Genomic DNA, 17,051 nt, shown 5'->3' on the forward strand with positions numbered 1-17,051 from the left:
AAAACCCACATTTTTCGAGGAAAATTTTCGTCGGAGCAAATCAGGAAAAACATGCCTCTATGTAGAATTAAATTGGAGTGAATTTTTATTTAAGTATTTTTGGTGTAAAGTAAATAACCTTTCTTTGTACTTTACTAATTAGACCAACGTACTATAACTATTTTTTTTTTTTCAAAATTTAAAGATTATGCAAAAAAAAAGAAAAATTTATATTTTGTCGTAAAATATTAAACAAGCATCTCATCTTTATAATCTTTATAAGTTTGATCAATGTATCATGATTATTTTGGTTATTATTGCGATCGTAAATTGTTAATTAACAATTGAATTGTTGCTAAAATATTCGTTTAATTTTCACCGGCTTCTGAAATTACAATCTATACGAAGAAATCTTTGATGTCACTAAGTTATTTAATTATTGATTAATAATTACTTACCAAAAACTTTATTTGAAAATTATAGTTTTTGTTAGGAAAACCCGCATTTTCCGAGGAAAATTTTCGTCGGAGCAAATCGTGAAAAACATATCTCTATGCAGAATTTAATTGCGGTGAATTTTTATTTGGGTGTTTTTGTTGTAAAGTTAAAATCTTCGGAGTTATAGAGCAATAATTGAAAAAAATACGATTTGTCGGCGCCATTTTGTTTATAAAAAAAGTAGCACACTATCTGCGGACTTTGCATACCTATATTATTAATATATAGGATCTTATAATTCGATTCCAGCAATAAAATTGCTGGTAAATAACTTTTCCATGAATTTTGCTAATTAGCCCAGAGTATTACACCTCCTGAGATTTTCAAAATTTATAAATCATACAGGATGCAGAGGAAATTAAGATGAGAGAATTTTAAATAATTCATAACTCATCTGCTCAGCGTGGTAAAAGTTTTAACAAGAAAGATTCCTTAATACTCCTACAAAAGAGTAAATGAATTAAAAATGTATAAACATTTTCAATTTCTTTGCAAAACGAGAGTATTAAGGAATATTTCTTGTTGGAACTTTTACCACGCTGAGCAGATGAGTTGTGAATTATTTATAATTCTCTCATCTTAATTTGCTCGGCATCTTGTACGATTTATAAATTTTAAAAATCTCAGGAGGTGTAACCAAAGAAAGTATTCCACCTGTTGTCAATCTGGTGGTATGGGAACGATATTTATTGTCATTTTCTGTGCTACTTCGATTGATAACTTACCTTAATTAAATTTACTATTATATAATAATTGCATATCATATCAATATTGTGGAGCAACATATAATTTTTCTTCTTCATTGACAGTAGATATGAAATATACGTCAATTTGACAATTTCAATTGACAATGAATTATTTAAGAAAGTTGCAAGATTTCTCCGCTATTCGCGCACGATCATTTCTCGTATCCCCTCCAAGTACTTGCACACGGCGAATAAGGACACTACTAAATCTAGTCAGTGAAGCAAATTATCGGAGAGGCCTTAAAATCAACATTTCAAAGATAAAGTGGATGGCAGTTGGAAAGATTAATATAGATCAAGGTCTGCTTTCTCTTAATGGAGAGGAGATAGAATGAGTAAATGAGTTAAATGTTAATTGTGACTCTAATTGGAAACCAGTTTTATGTAACAGAAATCTGTTGATGAATATTCGCAAGAAGGTCCTGAAATGTTATGCGTGGTCTATCCTATTGTATGGTTGTGAGACATGGACGTTAAAACTGCTAAACAAATTAGAAGCATTCGAATTGTGGTGCTATCGACGAATCCTAAAGATATCGTGGGTTTCGCACACTTCCGATGAAGATGTTCTTCAAATGATGAATTCAGAACTTCTGCTCATAAGCATCATAAAGAGGAGAAAAACAGAATACTTTGGCCATATAATTCGAGGACCTAAATACCATCTGCTTCGCCTTATAATACAAGGAACAGTGGAGGGAAAGAGATGGATTGGTCGAAAGAAACTTTCATGGCTGCGTAAAATTGGACAAAGGTTTTAGGAAATTGTAAACATGATGACGGCCAACGTCTGAATACAGACACGGTAACTAAAGAAAAAGAAGAAGGACTATAAATGAATCACTATACTTTGCAGGGAGAAGACAAAGAGATATACTGCGAAGCTTTATAGGACATATTATCTCCACAATCCTCCTACATCTTAAGAATCTAAAAGCAACTAAGATGCATTAGAATTGATTTTTCCTCATTTGGCAGTAGCTGAACACCATCAATATACTGGATATTCCATATTGTTAGAAGAAATACATTTTTTTTAAAGTGCCCACTTCCACTTCAGAAAAAATCATTTAACAGTAGAAACCTCATCCCAGGTGTATGAACAAAACAGAAGGTTTCCTCTTATCCTTCTCTGGAATTTAACTCTGTACAGTATTCTAGAGCAAATTGATACTAGGCACTTTAACACGTTGACAGACAGTGCGTCAAATGTATAGGCAAGTGTTGTGACTGTATTTTGCAATGTAGAATAAAGAAATTAGTGAATTTTTTTAGCGCTTATAGTTTATGGAAACAATGAGTTTTTTAACATTTTTTGTAAACATGTGTACGACGACCATGGAACTCGTGTCACATTTCATAGCATCTGTAGATCTATCAATTTTTTGTCACAACTCGTTATTTTAAAAATGTCGTCTATAGACGTTGTGTCACATTACATCAATCGAAATTAGACGTCTATAAACGTTCTGTCCGTCAATGTGTTAACAGTAAACCCCACTATTTGAAGGATATCAGCGATTGTCATGGATTCAAATGATCAGCTCTCTAAGGGCTATATAAGAGCTGTTTAACACTAGAAGCACCAGAGCGGTCATTTTGACTGCTTTCTATTTTTGACCCTCTGTATTACTTATTCCTCGTTTTTTTTAAAAGTTGATAATTTAGGACTTTTCCTAGATCTACTTGAGGATTATAATTCCTCCTTTACAGGCACTTAGTGTAATTACTTTTTGAGATGTGTTAATATATACCTAGAAGCACCAGGGCAGTCATTTGACTGCTTTCTATTTTTGACCCTCTGTATTACTACTTATTCATAGTTATTCTAGAAACTTAAAAATTTAGGACTTTACTACATCTATTTAAGGATTACAAGTTCTCTTTTGCAGGTAGGTACTTGGTGTAATTAATTGTTGAATATGTTGATGTCTACCTAGAAAAAATGCGGTCTTTATTACGGAGAATCAAAAATTTTCATACACGAAGACTTGAGCTAACCAGGGAAACCAGGTGTACCAGAGAAAAATGATCAAAAATGTTCTAGCGCTGAATTCTCTATATTCAAACAATATTGAAATAGGCATAGACAAAAAGGAGAAACCTACAACCATTACCTACTACAACCATACAAAATACAGAGTAGACGTTGTAGATCAGATGGCCATACAGTGCTCAACCAAATCAGCTTCAAGAAGATGGCTGTTGCAGGCTTTTTTTAATATCTTGGATATGGTAGGAATAAATGCTTGGATTCTGTATAAGGAAGCTACTGGTTTTCAAATACTTGGGCAAACTTTCCTACTTCAGTTAGCAGAAGAATTGCGACAAGATCATCTGACTAAGGGCAGGACAATATCAATGGAAACAAATCAGAGATACACCTCAATCAAATAATAAACGTAGGCAGTGACAAAAAAGCTACAATATCTCGGACATGTGATGCAGAGCGAGAAGTATGGCATCCTATGACTCATAATACAAAGAGGGGTAGATATCAGAAGAAGCATCGGAAGAAGACGAATTTCATGGCTGAGGTTTGGATGCAGCTCAAAACAACTATTCAGGGCTACTGACTCAAAAATTAAAATAGCTATGATGATTGCCAACCTCCGTAGCAGAGATAGCACCTGAAGAAGAAGAAGTGCAAAACTGGGAACTAAAACTAAAATAAAACATGTGAAAGTCATATACATATGTAAAACATTTGTGTGTAGGTCTTGTACAAGAAAAATTTTAAAAAAATTTGGTACTACATAAATTGTGCTTAAATAATTAAATATTTTATTTAAATTAACTAAATGTCTTTTGCTAGTAGGTATTAACTTAATATAGGTTTTTTTTTTCAATTAAAAACGACACGAAAACGGCTGGCGATAGAAAATTCTAATACCCTTCATCTTGACCGCTCTGGTGTTTCTAGGTATGCAAAAATGTTGGTGCTTCTAGTGTTAAACGGACTCATTTTTTTTCCTCTGGATATGTTGAGCATTTGAGCTATTATATGTGAATCCCGTCCCCAACTGTCAGTTTTAGCTGCTGAGTATGTTGAGTACTTAAGTTAATGTTACCTCCTGAAGAAGCTACCTTCAAGTGTAGAAAAACATTGAGGTCATCCAAAAATGACAATTATTATCTCTAAATGACTTACTTACCTTGTTTAAGTACAGTGTACACTGATGTCATTTCATGACCAACAGAATTTTCTTCTATGTCCATGTCCTCTTCAAAGTATTCTTCGGGTCTATTTTCATTAAGCTGTACCATCAAGTTTTCAGAAGCTAATGCAGATTTATTAAGAGCCTCAATTAAGAATTGCTCAATGTCACGTCTACAAGTTTGTTGAGCTATTATCATTGGTGTTATATCAAATTTACTATTTACATCCACCATAGCTCCGTTACCGACTAGATGTACCACTGCTTCGTCATGGCCATTCTGGACCGCCCAATGAAGAGGAGTCATGCCCAACTAAAAGATGAAAATAATTTGCTACATATTTTTACTGCAATCACTAACTCTAGGCTTAATTTGCATCTATAAACGTATACAGTGTGTCAATTTTAAAACTTACAATGGCTATATCTCACGAACAAAAGCTGAAAACGAAAAATGCTTGAAACCATTTCTAGGATAGTAAGGGGGAACTAAAATGACATGAAAGAGAACTCACCCCCATCAACCCCCTAGGCCCCACCAACCACAACCAAAAAAGTTTAAATTGCAAACCCCTACTTGTGCTACATCATTGAAAAGGCTATAAAAAATGCTATCCAATGGTATAAATAATAATTATACAGGGTGAAGCAATAATTGTGAAACTTTGGCTTAAATGAAAAATTTAATGAGGTTTTGTTGAACTACAAATTTGATAAAAATGTCAATTAAGTAAATGTTCAAAGTGGGTTCCGTTGTTTTGTAAACAATAATACAGTCTATTTTCAAATTCTGCACGAAATTTGACAAATGTTTTTCTAGTAATAGGGCGACATGCTTGAGTAATTATTTCTCGCAATTTCCCAAGTGACGCAAGTTAAGTTTTATAAGCAACTGATTTAAGGCAAAAATGGCAAATTAAGTTTTAATTAACAAAAAAAGTACGAGCGGACACTTACCATTTAAAATAATAGTCCGGGAGATAGCATTACAAATACAAAAGTCATAGTAAGCCAGCTGATATTAACACCCTGTATAATTATTATTTATACATTGGATAGTACTTTTTATAGTAGGATAGTATATTACTTTTTTCTATGGGGTTACCCTAAATCAGTTGTATATAAAACTCAACTTGCTTCACTTGGGGAATTGCGAGAAAGAATTACTCAAGCATGTCGCCCTATTACTACAACATTTGCTAAATTTCGTGCAGAATTTGAAAATAGGCTGTATTATTGTTTACCAAACAACGGAATTCACATTAAATATTCACTTAATTGACATTTTTAATAAATTTGTAATTCATCAAAACCTTATTAAATTTTTCATTTAAGCCAAAGTTTCACAATTATTGCTTCACCCTGTATAATTATTATTTATACCATTGAATAGCATTTTTTATACCCTTTTCAATGATGTATCACAAGTAGGGGTTTGCAATTTAAACTTTTTTGATTGTGATGGGTGGGGCCTAGGGGGTTGATGGGGGTGAGTTCTCTTTCATGTCATTTTAGTTCCCCCTTACTATCCTAGAAACGGTTTCAAGCATTTTTCGATATCAGCTTTTGTTCGTGAGATATAGCCATTGTAAGTTTTAAAATTGACACACTGTATAAATAATCACTTGTAATTACACAAGAGCTCTAAAATGACTGATCTGTATCCCAAGTGATAATTTGACAGTTTTAATTTCCCTACTCGAAGGTAAGGGAAATTATGTCAAACTGTCACGAGGGCAATACAAGTCGGTAATTTTTAAGAGCTTGAGTGTAATTGGGTAAGATTATTTCATGAATAAAACTATTTTTAAATCGAAATAAATGGCGACTCGATTCTAGTTTTCTGTTGACCTAGATATCAAAATATCAAAAGGCACCGCTGGGAAAATATTCCAAAAATGCGGTTCAGAGAAACTATATGAAACGAGTCTTTGTACTCTCATACAGAGTATGGCATTAGTAAAAATACAAAAATAGACGGTTTAGTTTTGATTTAAATCTGTCTCCTGCCATCCCCCGATAGCGCTATTTCTAGGTCTACCTTTTGTCAAGGAGGCTATGCAAGAAGACAAATTTAAATCAAAACTTCCGTAGTTCTCGGTATACAATAAAACTATTTATACCGGAGTAAGGTTAGAACGCCCTCTAACGGGGAATAAGTGAAATAAATGGCGACTCGATTCTAGTTTTCTGTTGACCTAGATATCAAAATATCAAAAGGCACCGCTGGGAAAATATTCCAAAATTGCGGTTCAGAGAAACTATATGAAACGAGTCTTTGTACTCTCATACAGAGTATGGCATTAGTAAAAATACAAAAATAGACGGTTTAGTTTTGTAGACAAATTTAAATCAAAACTTCCGTAGTTCTCGGTATACAATAAAACTATTTATACCGGAGTAAGGTTAGAACGCCCTCTAACGGGGAATAAGTGAAATAAATGGCGACTCGATTCTAGTTTTCTGTTGACCTAGATATCAAAATATCAAAAGGCACCGCTGGGAAAATATTCCAAAAATGCGGTTCAGAGAAACTATATGAAACGAGTCTTTGTACTCTCATACAGAGTATGGCATTAGTAAAAATACAAAAATAGACGGTTTAGTTTTGTTTATTTTTAAATCATTTTAACTAATATTTTATTGATATCTTCGCCTGAATATTTGCAAAAACCTGCTCATTGTGTTCTCTTTGACAAATTGTAAAACATTAATTGTTATTAAGGTGATACAGTAGCGATCAATAGGTATCCAAAACGCGTTCCAAGATTGCGGCTGTAATTTTGAATATTTTTTCGAGATATTTGGCACACGTATTCGTAATATAATAAAGAATGGCGGTACAGAGCCCAATTTGAAAAATATATTAATATGTGGAAATTACTCTGTAATTAAATAAAAAGTTTATTTGAAGAAAGTGTATTTTTTTCTTCTTAATGGCGGTACAGGCTCGTTTTTTTAATATTGTATTTAATTACAGAGTAATTTCCACATATTAATATATTTTTCAAATTGGGCTCTGTACCGCCATTCTTTATTATATTACGAATACGTGTGCCAAATATCTCGAAAAAATATTCAAAATTACAGCCGCAATTTTGGAACGCGTTTTCGCTACCTGTTGATCGCTACTGTTTCCTCTTAATGTCACTGAAGGTTTATTTTTGCGTAGTAATAAAGGACATCGGTCACGCTACGATTGTCAACAGGAATTTATAAAAAAAATTATCAGTAATAATTGCACAAGAGCTCTGAAATTATTGAATTTTTCCCGAGTGACACTTTGACAGTTTTAATTTCACGAGCCGAAGGCGAGTGAAATTATGTCAAAGTGTCACGAGAGCAAAAATTCTATATTAATTTCAGAGCTCGAGTGCAATTTGTTGCGATTATTTCATGAATAAAACTGTTCAAAACCAAAATTTTATTGTAAATTATTTATGTAAGTACAAATTAGTACCATTAAACACACAGTTTTTATAAATATTTGACGATTGAAAGTCATCACTTTTATAATTTTTAAAACATTAATTGTCATTAATGTCACTGAATGTATTTTTTCGTAGCAACGAAGGGCATCTGACGTAATATACTTAACGACGGGAGATTATCAAAAATTATCGATTTAATTCAGATTTCTGTAGCTTTCTATTGGTCAGAATCTCCTATGAATGAAATAATCGCTGAAATTTTTATTTTTGTAGGTTTCTATTGGTCAAAATCTCTATGCTATGAATGAAATAATCAACGCAATATATTTAAAAACATTCCCCCGCTACTTGTTTTGATATTTAAACTGTCTCCTTATTCTTATCGATTTGTATATCCTACATTAAATTAAATACTCACCAAATCTCTACAATTTATATCAGCTCCATGTGTGACTAATGCAGCAATAATATCCACATGGCCCTCATAGGCTGCCATGTGTAAAGGGGTTCTATCGACTTTAGTTCTCGCATCTTTTGATATTCCTGCTCTAAGTAAAATTTCAGTTATTTCTAGATGGTTATTTTGGGCTGATAAATGAAGTGGACTGGTACCCAACTGCAATGTTATTAAATTATTAATTCACATTTTAATATCCAAATAGTCACGAAATGAAAAAACTTGAAAAGAGGACTTCAATAACATGCAAAATAAAAGAAAAAAAAGTGTATATTTTATTAAATACTCTGTATTTTCTAACAGGTTATGTTAAATTTTTATATGAAGTGGACAAATATAACTGTTAAAAAATAATTATGCTAAAGTTATATATTAACTTTAATTAATACAGTACCCAATCTGCTGTGAACGGAGCTCCTTTGGTTAATAGCTGTTTCACTCTATCAATGTTTCCTTCACCTGCAGCTTTTAGTAACTGTTTACCCAGTTCATTCACAGGTAAAGAATGTTTGGCCACTAATTTTCCTTCAAATTTTATCTGAAAATAATACACATTAGCAGGACAAACAAACTGTGAAAAATGTGGACTAAAATGAATATAAAAAAGACCAAATACATCATAATAAATAAGAAAATAAATATAAATATACAAACAAACATACATTTGGCAAATGTACCACTAGAAAGGGTTGATAAATTTAATACAAATAGAGGTACTGGATTTTGACAAGAGCTATGACCTTGTAAATAACATGTAAACTTGTGTATTGCATGGGCATGACTCATAACTCTTGTCAAAATCCATTACCTCTACACATCTACAGTTCATTCATTTAGCAAATTCCTAACTATAAACAAATGCATGTGTTGGTATTCGCCTTCTCATTCGTCAAGAGACTATTAAATATGAAGGGTACAGGCAAAGAAGGTGCTATGTCAAAATAATAAGTTTCGAGAAAAAGTTTATTTTATTTATCAACGGACAATCACCCAATTAAAATACAGTATATACCAAAACTTTTTGATAGACTAATGTACGGTCAATTAAAATTTTATTGTAAAGAGCGTCTAATACACAATCAACATGGATTTTCTCAGAATAAATCAACGGTAACAAATTTAGTGCTCTTTGAACAAAAAATATTAAACGTGTTGGAGAATAAAAGTCAGATGGATACTATTTATACTGACTTTTCCAAGGCATTTGACAGAGTAGATCATAACATCTTATTAGGAAAATTAAATGCTTTTGGCTTCAGTCATCAATACTTACAATGGTTCAATAGCTTTTTAAGAGACTGCACACAGCAATAGGTTGTTTTAATACAAATATAATTCATGTGTCATCAGGAGTACCCCAAGGAGTTCACTGTTCACCTTTGTTATTTAATATATTTGTGAACGATATATCAGTGTTTTAGAAATTGCGATTTCCTGATGTTTGCAGATGATTTGAAATTATTTAAATCTGTAGATTCAAATGTTGATGTAACATTAATTCAAGAAGATTTAGACCGGTTGAGTATTTGGTGTGGAATAATATTTTGCTTTTAAATGTGGCTAAATGCTGTTATATAAGCTTTTTTAGAGGTAATAAAAAATATGATACTTCTTACACAATTACTGAAAATGAATTGTCTTATGTTAAAACAATAAAAGACTTAGGAGTCACATTTGATGAGCAGTTGCGCTTTGTGCAACATATAAATAATGTAACAGTAAATGCATTAAAATCTTTGGGCTTTATCATTCGCAACTGTCTGAGACTATCTGTATGGGCTTTAAGAACGGTATATTATGCTTTGGTTGTATCTAAAGTGGAATATGCATCTATTGTATGGTCTCCACAATACCAAGCTCATTCTACTACGTTGTGAGAGATTGCAGAATAATTTTTTGAGATATTGAGCATACAAATTAAACATACGCATTACTATTCATGATTATACCTATATTTTAAAAACACTCAACATGAATTTATTAAGAACTCGACGAGATAACTCTGATTTGGTATTTGTGTTTAAATTAATAAATGGTCTAATTTGTTGTTCTGAACTTCTCCAATCTATTAATTTATATTATGTTCCCTCCAGAAGTCTCACACATGTTGATTTGTTTTATATACCTTTTCATCAAACAAAGTATGGTATGCATTCGCCCATTGAGCGAACACTAAAAATTATAAACGAGAATAACTTGGAAATGTTTGGTGTCTCCTTGGCTGCTTTTAAGAATCGGATTAAAAAGGATTGACAGGTACTTTTTTGTTTATTTTAACTGATTTGTGTAATAGATGTATGTGTAATGGATAACTATTAATATTTCGTGTAATTAAGATTTATTTTACTCTAGTCAGAGATTGATTTTATACTGTATGTTTTGTAATGGGGGTAATCCCGTATATAAATATATAAATAAATAAATAAACAATTTTGTTTACTCTGTTGGTGGAGAATGTAAACATTAACCATATGATGTCACGACACGTTTTGGGCTAGCTACTTTGATTTGAATTTAGAATCGTCTTTAGGGGCCAAACAGAACACAAAAACAACTTTTTTATCTTTGTTAGGGGCCAAACAGAACACAAAAACAACTTTTTTTAACTTTGATTTATGTTTTAAATTATGTTCTGTTGGGTTTTATAACATTTTTTTCGAATTTAAAATTTCATGCAAGTTCCCTATTGGGAATATGCAAAATGAATGTAGTTTAGGAACCTGGGTCTCAGAAAATAATGATCAGATAACAGAAATATGGGCCAGGATAGAAATAGTATGAAATGGGTTTGTAAAAATGAAAACGATTATCTGCAACAAAGACTTTAGATTAGAACTGAGAGTAAGAGCTGCAAGATGCTACGTGTTTTTGATACTGCAATATAGACTTGAAAGCTGGGCAATGAAGCAAGAACACATAAATGAGCTACAGCCATTTCAAATGTGGTGTTATCGAAAGATGCTTAGAATAGCATGGACACAGAAGAAAACAAACACACAAAATGTAAGTAAGAAAGTTACATACAATATCTGGGACACGTAATAAGGGGACAGCAATATAAAATGATAAGACTGATAATACGGGGAAAGGTAAAAGGAAGAGCGAGTATAGGAAGAAGGAGAATGTCATGGTTGAAGAATTTAAGAGACTGGTTTAAATACAGTTCTGTAGAACTCTCCAGAGCAGCCATAGGTAGGGTTATCATACGTCCAGATTTCGTCCAGATTTGAAAGACATGGCCAGATTGGCATCCGGATGGAAAATACATGGTCCAACAATGCTTGGCACTGCTTGTTAAAGCGCACGAGCACGAGCAGACAATAATCGTAATGTAATATTATTTTCTAGGTCTAAAGTATGTTAAAACATATGTGTATATGTATTTTAGACTGGCAGATATTTTTGATGTTAGTTGAATATTGTAGCGAACCAGCTGTACTTTTAATTGTGCCATATAAATTTCACATATCCCCGCTTTGCAAGAACGTAGGCTTAAGTCAAAATTTGACGAAATTGACTTATTAATGCAGATCTACTAAAAAGGTATCTATCACATGAAAAAAGACCTATGACGTTAATAATAATAGTCGCTAAGAGATGGCACCAAGTGTCTATATTTGTTTAGCGCGAAATTAGTTAAATACTTAACATTTTCGTGTGAATACAGACCCAAGTTAGTTACGTCGCAGAATAGCACAGAATGTGAAGCTATTTGAACTGATGTTGATAGAGTATTCATTGCTCAGAAGAGAGCAATAAGAACAATGCTCAAGATAAAAGCTCGAAGGACTTGTAGGGGAAAATTTAAGGAGTTAGGATTATTAACGGTGGCAGGGCTTTATATTCAGAGAGGTCCTAAATTATGGAATAAATTCAGTTTCTCTAAAATGGACGACTATAGAGAAAAATCCGGAAACAGGTCGATTTTTGTTTTTAAATTACAACTTTTTGTCATATATTTCATACTAGAACATCAATAGATCATATCAAGATGGCGCCGAACGATGCGCACGTGAAATTACTCCTCTCTGTAAATGATGAGAATTTTAAGGAAAAAGCATTCAAATGTTGCCAGAAAACTACTAACGTTATAGTGTGCATAAAATGTGGAAGTATTTTTCATTTATCTTGTTCATCAAGAAAAAAGCAGAAATGTATAAAGTTATGTGATACTAGAATTGTATGTGAGACATGTGAACAATCTGAAAATCCCAAAGGAAACTCAGTAAGTCATACTCAGAGGTAAATGCACATATCCTACAGTTGGAAATTGATTTTCTAAAAACAATTTTAAGTGAAAAAGAGGAAAAATATAAAATTTTATTTGATAATAATCAATTGTTAAAAAGAACTAACGAGCTCCTTGAAGAAAAAGTAAAACAAAAAACTAAAGAACCTGAATTCAAGGTAATTAACGTTGACAAAAGAAAAAACTGGACTTCCCCTGGTAAAGATGATAAACAACTACAAAATGTTAATGACCTTACTAATAGTAAACAAACTGAATTAGTAGTGACTAAAATTCCTGCAGACGGAACGCTAGCGCGATCCTCAACATCGACAAACTTTGGAAATGAAGTGCCAAATGAAAAAAAATACATTACATCAAGACAAATGAGTGCCGCAATGCAAGAAGCCAAAACTCAAACTGTTTTACATAATCTGTTGAACACTGAAAATAATGCTCCGGTTCTTTCAGAGTCTTCAAGCAACGGTGCGTGGACACAGGTAGCTCATAGAAAAAAGAGGAAGTTCTTAGTTGGAAGTACCGAGTCACCTTGCAACATTGAGGCTGTTCCACAAATGATCAACCTACATGTGACTCGCCTAAAGCCTGATACAAAACCGGAGCAATTAGAAAAGTTCCTGGAAAATCATTTAGATGGCGTAAAATGCGAAATCCATCAGTCCAAAAAACCTGACATATATGCCTCCATGAAAGTGACCATTAGACGAGACTTAATTAAGAATGCATGGAAGCGAGAAATCTGGCCCAGCGGAGCATTAGTCTCGTTTTTCAAGATGAGGAGGACGCTGTCGCATTAGGTGGGTCCTCAAGCAATACAACTATTTCACGTATAGTAAATGACTTTAAATTGAAGTTAATCTCGGTTAATGTACAATGTTTAACAAACAAACTTTTAAATCTTGAGCTTTTTTCTAATGCTGAAAAACCTGACATTCTATGTATTCAGGAGCACTGGTGTAATGAGGATAATATTAATCTTATTTATATCCCAGGGTACACTTTAGTAACCCATTTTACTAGAAAAAATAAAATACATGGTGGAACTCTTATTTTATCTAAATCTGGGACAGACAAGTATGCAGTCTCAGTCGTTGATTGCCGTAAATTCTCTGAGGAAGAAAGCTTTGAATGTTGTGCTGTGACTATTTTAATCAGTAACTGTAAATTTCTAGTCATTAATGTGTACAGAACGCCTAACAGCAATCTAGATTCTTTTATAAATAATTGTTTTAATATTTTAGGTCATTTTCACAACCGTGTTGATAAAATTTATCTCTGTGGAGACTTTAATATCAACTACTTAATTCAGAGCAATGAAAAACTTCGATTAGATGATCTTTTTCAATCGTTTGGTTTGTCTCTTAATATCCCAAATATACCAACACGTATTTTCATGAATAACAATAAAGTAACAAAAACAAAAATTGACTACATTGCTACTAATAATATCACTATGAATCATACTTGTCAAGTCAATCAACCCAATATGGGTGACCATCTTGCCATTATTTTTGACATTGTTGTAGGTCGTAATCAGGATAGGATGGAATCTAATATAAAACAGCAGTGTTTTAGGTGTTTAAATGATAATAATTTAGACATCCTAAAACAAGACTTAATGAGGATTGGTTTTTGCGAGGTATACAATGAAAGTAATATTAATAACGCTTTTATCGAATTTATGGATACTTTAAACTTTGCTATTACTTCAAACTGTCCCCTTAAAAGTAAAATAGGTAAGGACGTGCATAAAAGTAAAGGTTGGGTTGATCATGACATATATGCTAGGAGTAAACAATTAAAAAACCTATTTAATGAAGCTAAAAACTCTAATAATAGTAACATCTGGAATGAGTATAAAGCTACCAAGAAGGAATACAATAATCTTATTGCTGAAAAGAAAAGGGAATTCAATTATCTTCAAATTGTAAGTAGTAATAATAAACAAAAAACTATGTGGAGTATAGTAAATAAAACTATAGGGAGAAAGCAAAGTACTAATAAAATTAAACTCAAAATTGAAGACAACCTAATATCAGATGATAAAAATTTAGCTCAATATTTTGCATGCCATTTCAATGACAGAAATAATGCACTAAAAAATAGGCTTGACAATAACCCTCAAAACTGTACTTTATCACATAGGTGGACTATAGACAGTTTTGTTTATTTTCCAGTAACATCTGATGAGGTTCTTGATATTATTTGTGGTCTTAAAAATAAACATTCTTTTGGAAATGATGAATTAAACACAAGAATGATCAAACACATCAAGGATGTTATATCAGAACCGCTGGCATATTTAATTAACCTAGTATACAACACAGGTGAATTTCCTGAAAACCTAAAATTAAGTAAAATTGTTCCAGTATATAAAAAATCCGATCACACTTGTATTGATAATTATAGACCTATTTCTTTGTTAAATGTAATTTCAAAAATTTTTGAACGAGCTTACTACACTAGGATCATACAGTTTTTGGACAAAAATAATGCACTGTGTTCAGAACAGCATGGCTTTCGATCCGGAAGATCAACAGAGGGGGCTACTGAAGTATTTATGGAATCTGTCTATAGGCACCTTGATGATGGTCTTCTTGTAGTGGGTATCTTCTTTGATCTTTCCAGAGCATTCGACAGTCTTAAATTTGAATTTGTCCTTAACAAATTGTATGTCCACGGAATAAGAGGTAACATGTTAAATTTATTGAACTCATATCTTCTGGAGAGGAAATTCTATGTTGAATTAAACAAGGAAAGGTCAGACATCTTCAGTGTAGATGTAGGAGTGCCGCAGGGATCTGTGTTGGGACCACTGCTATTTCTTATTTTTGTCAATGACCTACCCGATCATATTACTCATGACCACATTGTAATGTACGCAGATGACTCATCTGTGATTGTATCAGCACATACATACGTAGAGCTTCAAAATAGAGTGTCAAGGGTTATCAGATTATTCCAAACATGGTGTACACAAAACTTGCTACAACTGAATATTGATAAAACATCGTATATACATTTTAGATGCAAACGAAATATGCCAGTTGTGTCTATTCCTGAAATTGTAAATATTCCAAACATAAAATTTTTAGGTGTATTCTTGGACCAGTTTATGAGTTGGGATGTTCACGTTGAATATGTTAATAAGAAACTAAATTGTTCATTCTATGCTTTAGTACAGTTGAAGAGAACACTCAGTATTAAAACTCTCATTAATGTATATTATTCTTTGGTTTATTGTCACCTTACTTATAATGTTACGTTATGGGGTAATTCCACAAAATCAGACACAGTGTTTATTAAACAGAAGAGAATTATTAGACTTATCTTCAATATTCCTTTTGGGCATACTTGTAAGCAAGTTTTCATTAATAACAATATCTTACCGTTGCCTTCCATATATATCTTGAAATCCATATTGTATATTAAGCATAATTTACATTCATTCAAGAGAAATTCTGATTTACATGCATACTCAACTAGGAATGCCAATCAGTTTGTTACTGTTGGTCACAAACTATCCAAATTTGAGAAGTCCACAGATTATGTGGGGGTCAGGCTATATAATCATCTTCCAAATGAAGTTAGATCTTTGCATCCGGTGAAATTCAAAAGAGTTGTGAAAAGTATACTATGTAAACATGCATTCTACAGTGTAGAAGAATACTTAGCAACTAGATTGCTGTTATGAGTTCTGTCTAATATTAATAATTTTCATATTTATCAATGTACATTATGTTAAATCTAAAATTTAAGTGTATGTATAGGTATTTGATTATGTGTCTGTGACTATATTGTGTTGTATATCTGACGTGTATATCCATCTTTATGATGGCAGCTGTAAAGCTATACCAATAAAGTATTCTATTCTATTCTATACTAGTGATGTCATCCATCTGAGCGTGATGACTTAATCGATGATTTTTTTAAATGGGAATAGGGGTTGTGTGGCACCTCATATGAAAGGGTTTTCAATTCTCTATTCAGTAATATAAACAATAATATTATTATTTACACAGGGTGACCAAAAAATATTTTTTGAATTAAAATAATTGACGCAAAAAGAAGAATGTATGCAATTTATTTAACTCAAAATACATTATAGTGCTGTCAGCAAATACAAAAAAAAATGTTTATTTGACAAATAAACATTTCTTTTCGCTTAAATTAAATCACAAACAGTCTCCCACCTACCACTTTGCAGTTTGAACATTTAATTTAAGCGAAAAGCAAGGTTTATTTGCCAAATAAACATTTTTTTCTATTTTGTGACAGCGATAGAATGTATTTTGAGTTAAATAAATTGCATACATTCTTCTTTTTTCGTCAATTAATTTATTTCAAAAATTATTTTTTTGGTCACCCTGTATAAATAATGATAATAATGTTTGTATTACTGAATAGAGAATTGAACGCCCTTTCAAATGAGGTGCCACACGACCCCTATTCCCATTTAAAAAAAATCATCGATTACGTCATCACACTCAGATGGATGAAGTGACTAGTATGAAATATATGCCAAAAAGTTGT

The 17,051-nt window shown here is 32.3% G+C and overlaps 1 protein-coding gene across 3 annotated transcripts in view; it reads right to left on the reverse strand.

Moving 5' to 3' along the window:
* LOC114345755 (GA-binding protein subunit beta-1-like) overlaps positions 1-17,051 on the reverse strand; it is a 52,005-nt gene that overhangs the window by 33,423 nt on the left and 1,531 nt on the right. For all 3 annotated transcript variants that reach the window (XM_028296558.2, XM_028296542.2, XM_028296550.2), the window contains 3 exons: positions 8,664-8,807; positions 8,231-8,428; positions 4,379-4,694 (listed from right to left, as the gene is read on the reverse strand). In XM_028296558.2, the coding sequence (XP_028152359.2) occupies positions 4,379-4,694; positions 8,231-8,428; positions 8,664-8,807 (658 nt within the window). The remainder of the gene's footprint in view (positions 1-4,378; positions 4,695-8,230; positions 8,429-8,663; positions 8,808-17,051) is intronic.

This window comes from Diabrotica virgifera, chromosome 2 (genome assembly GCF_917563875.1).
Source record: "Diabrotica virgifera virgifera chromosome 2, PGI_DIABVI_V3a".
Classification (NCBI taxonomy): Eukaryota; Metazoa; Arthropoda; class Insecta; order Coleoptera; family Chrysomelidae; genus Diabrotica; species Diabrotica virgifera.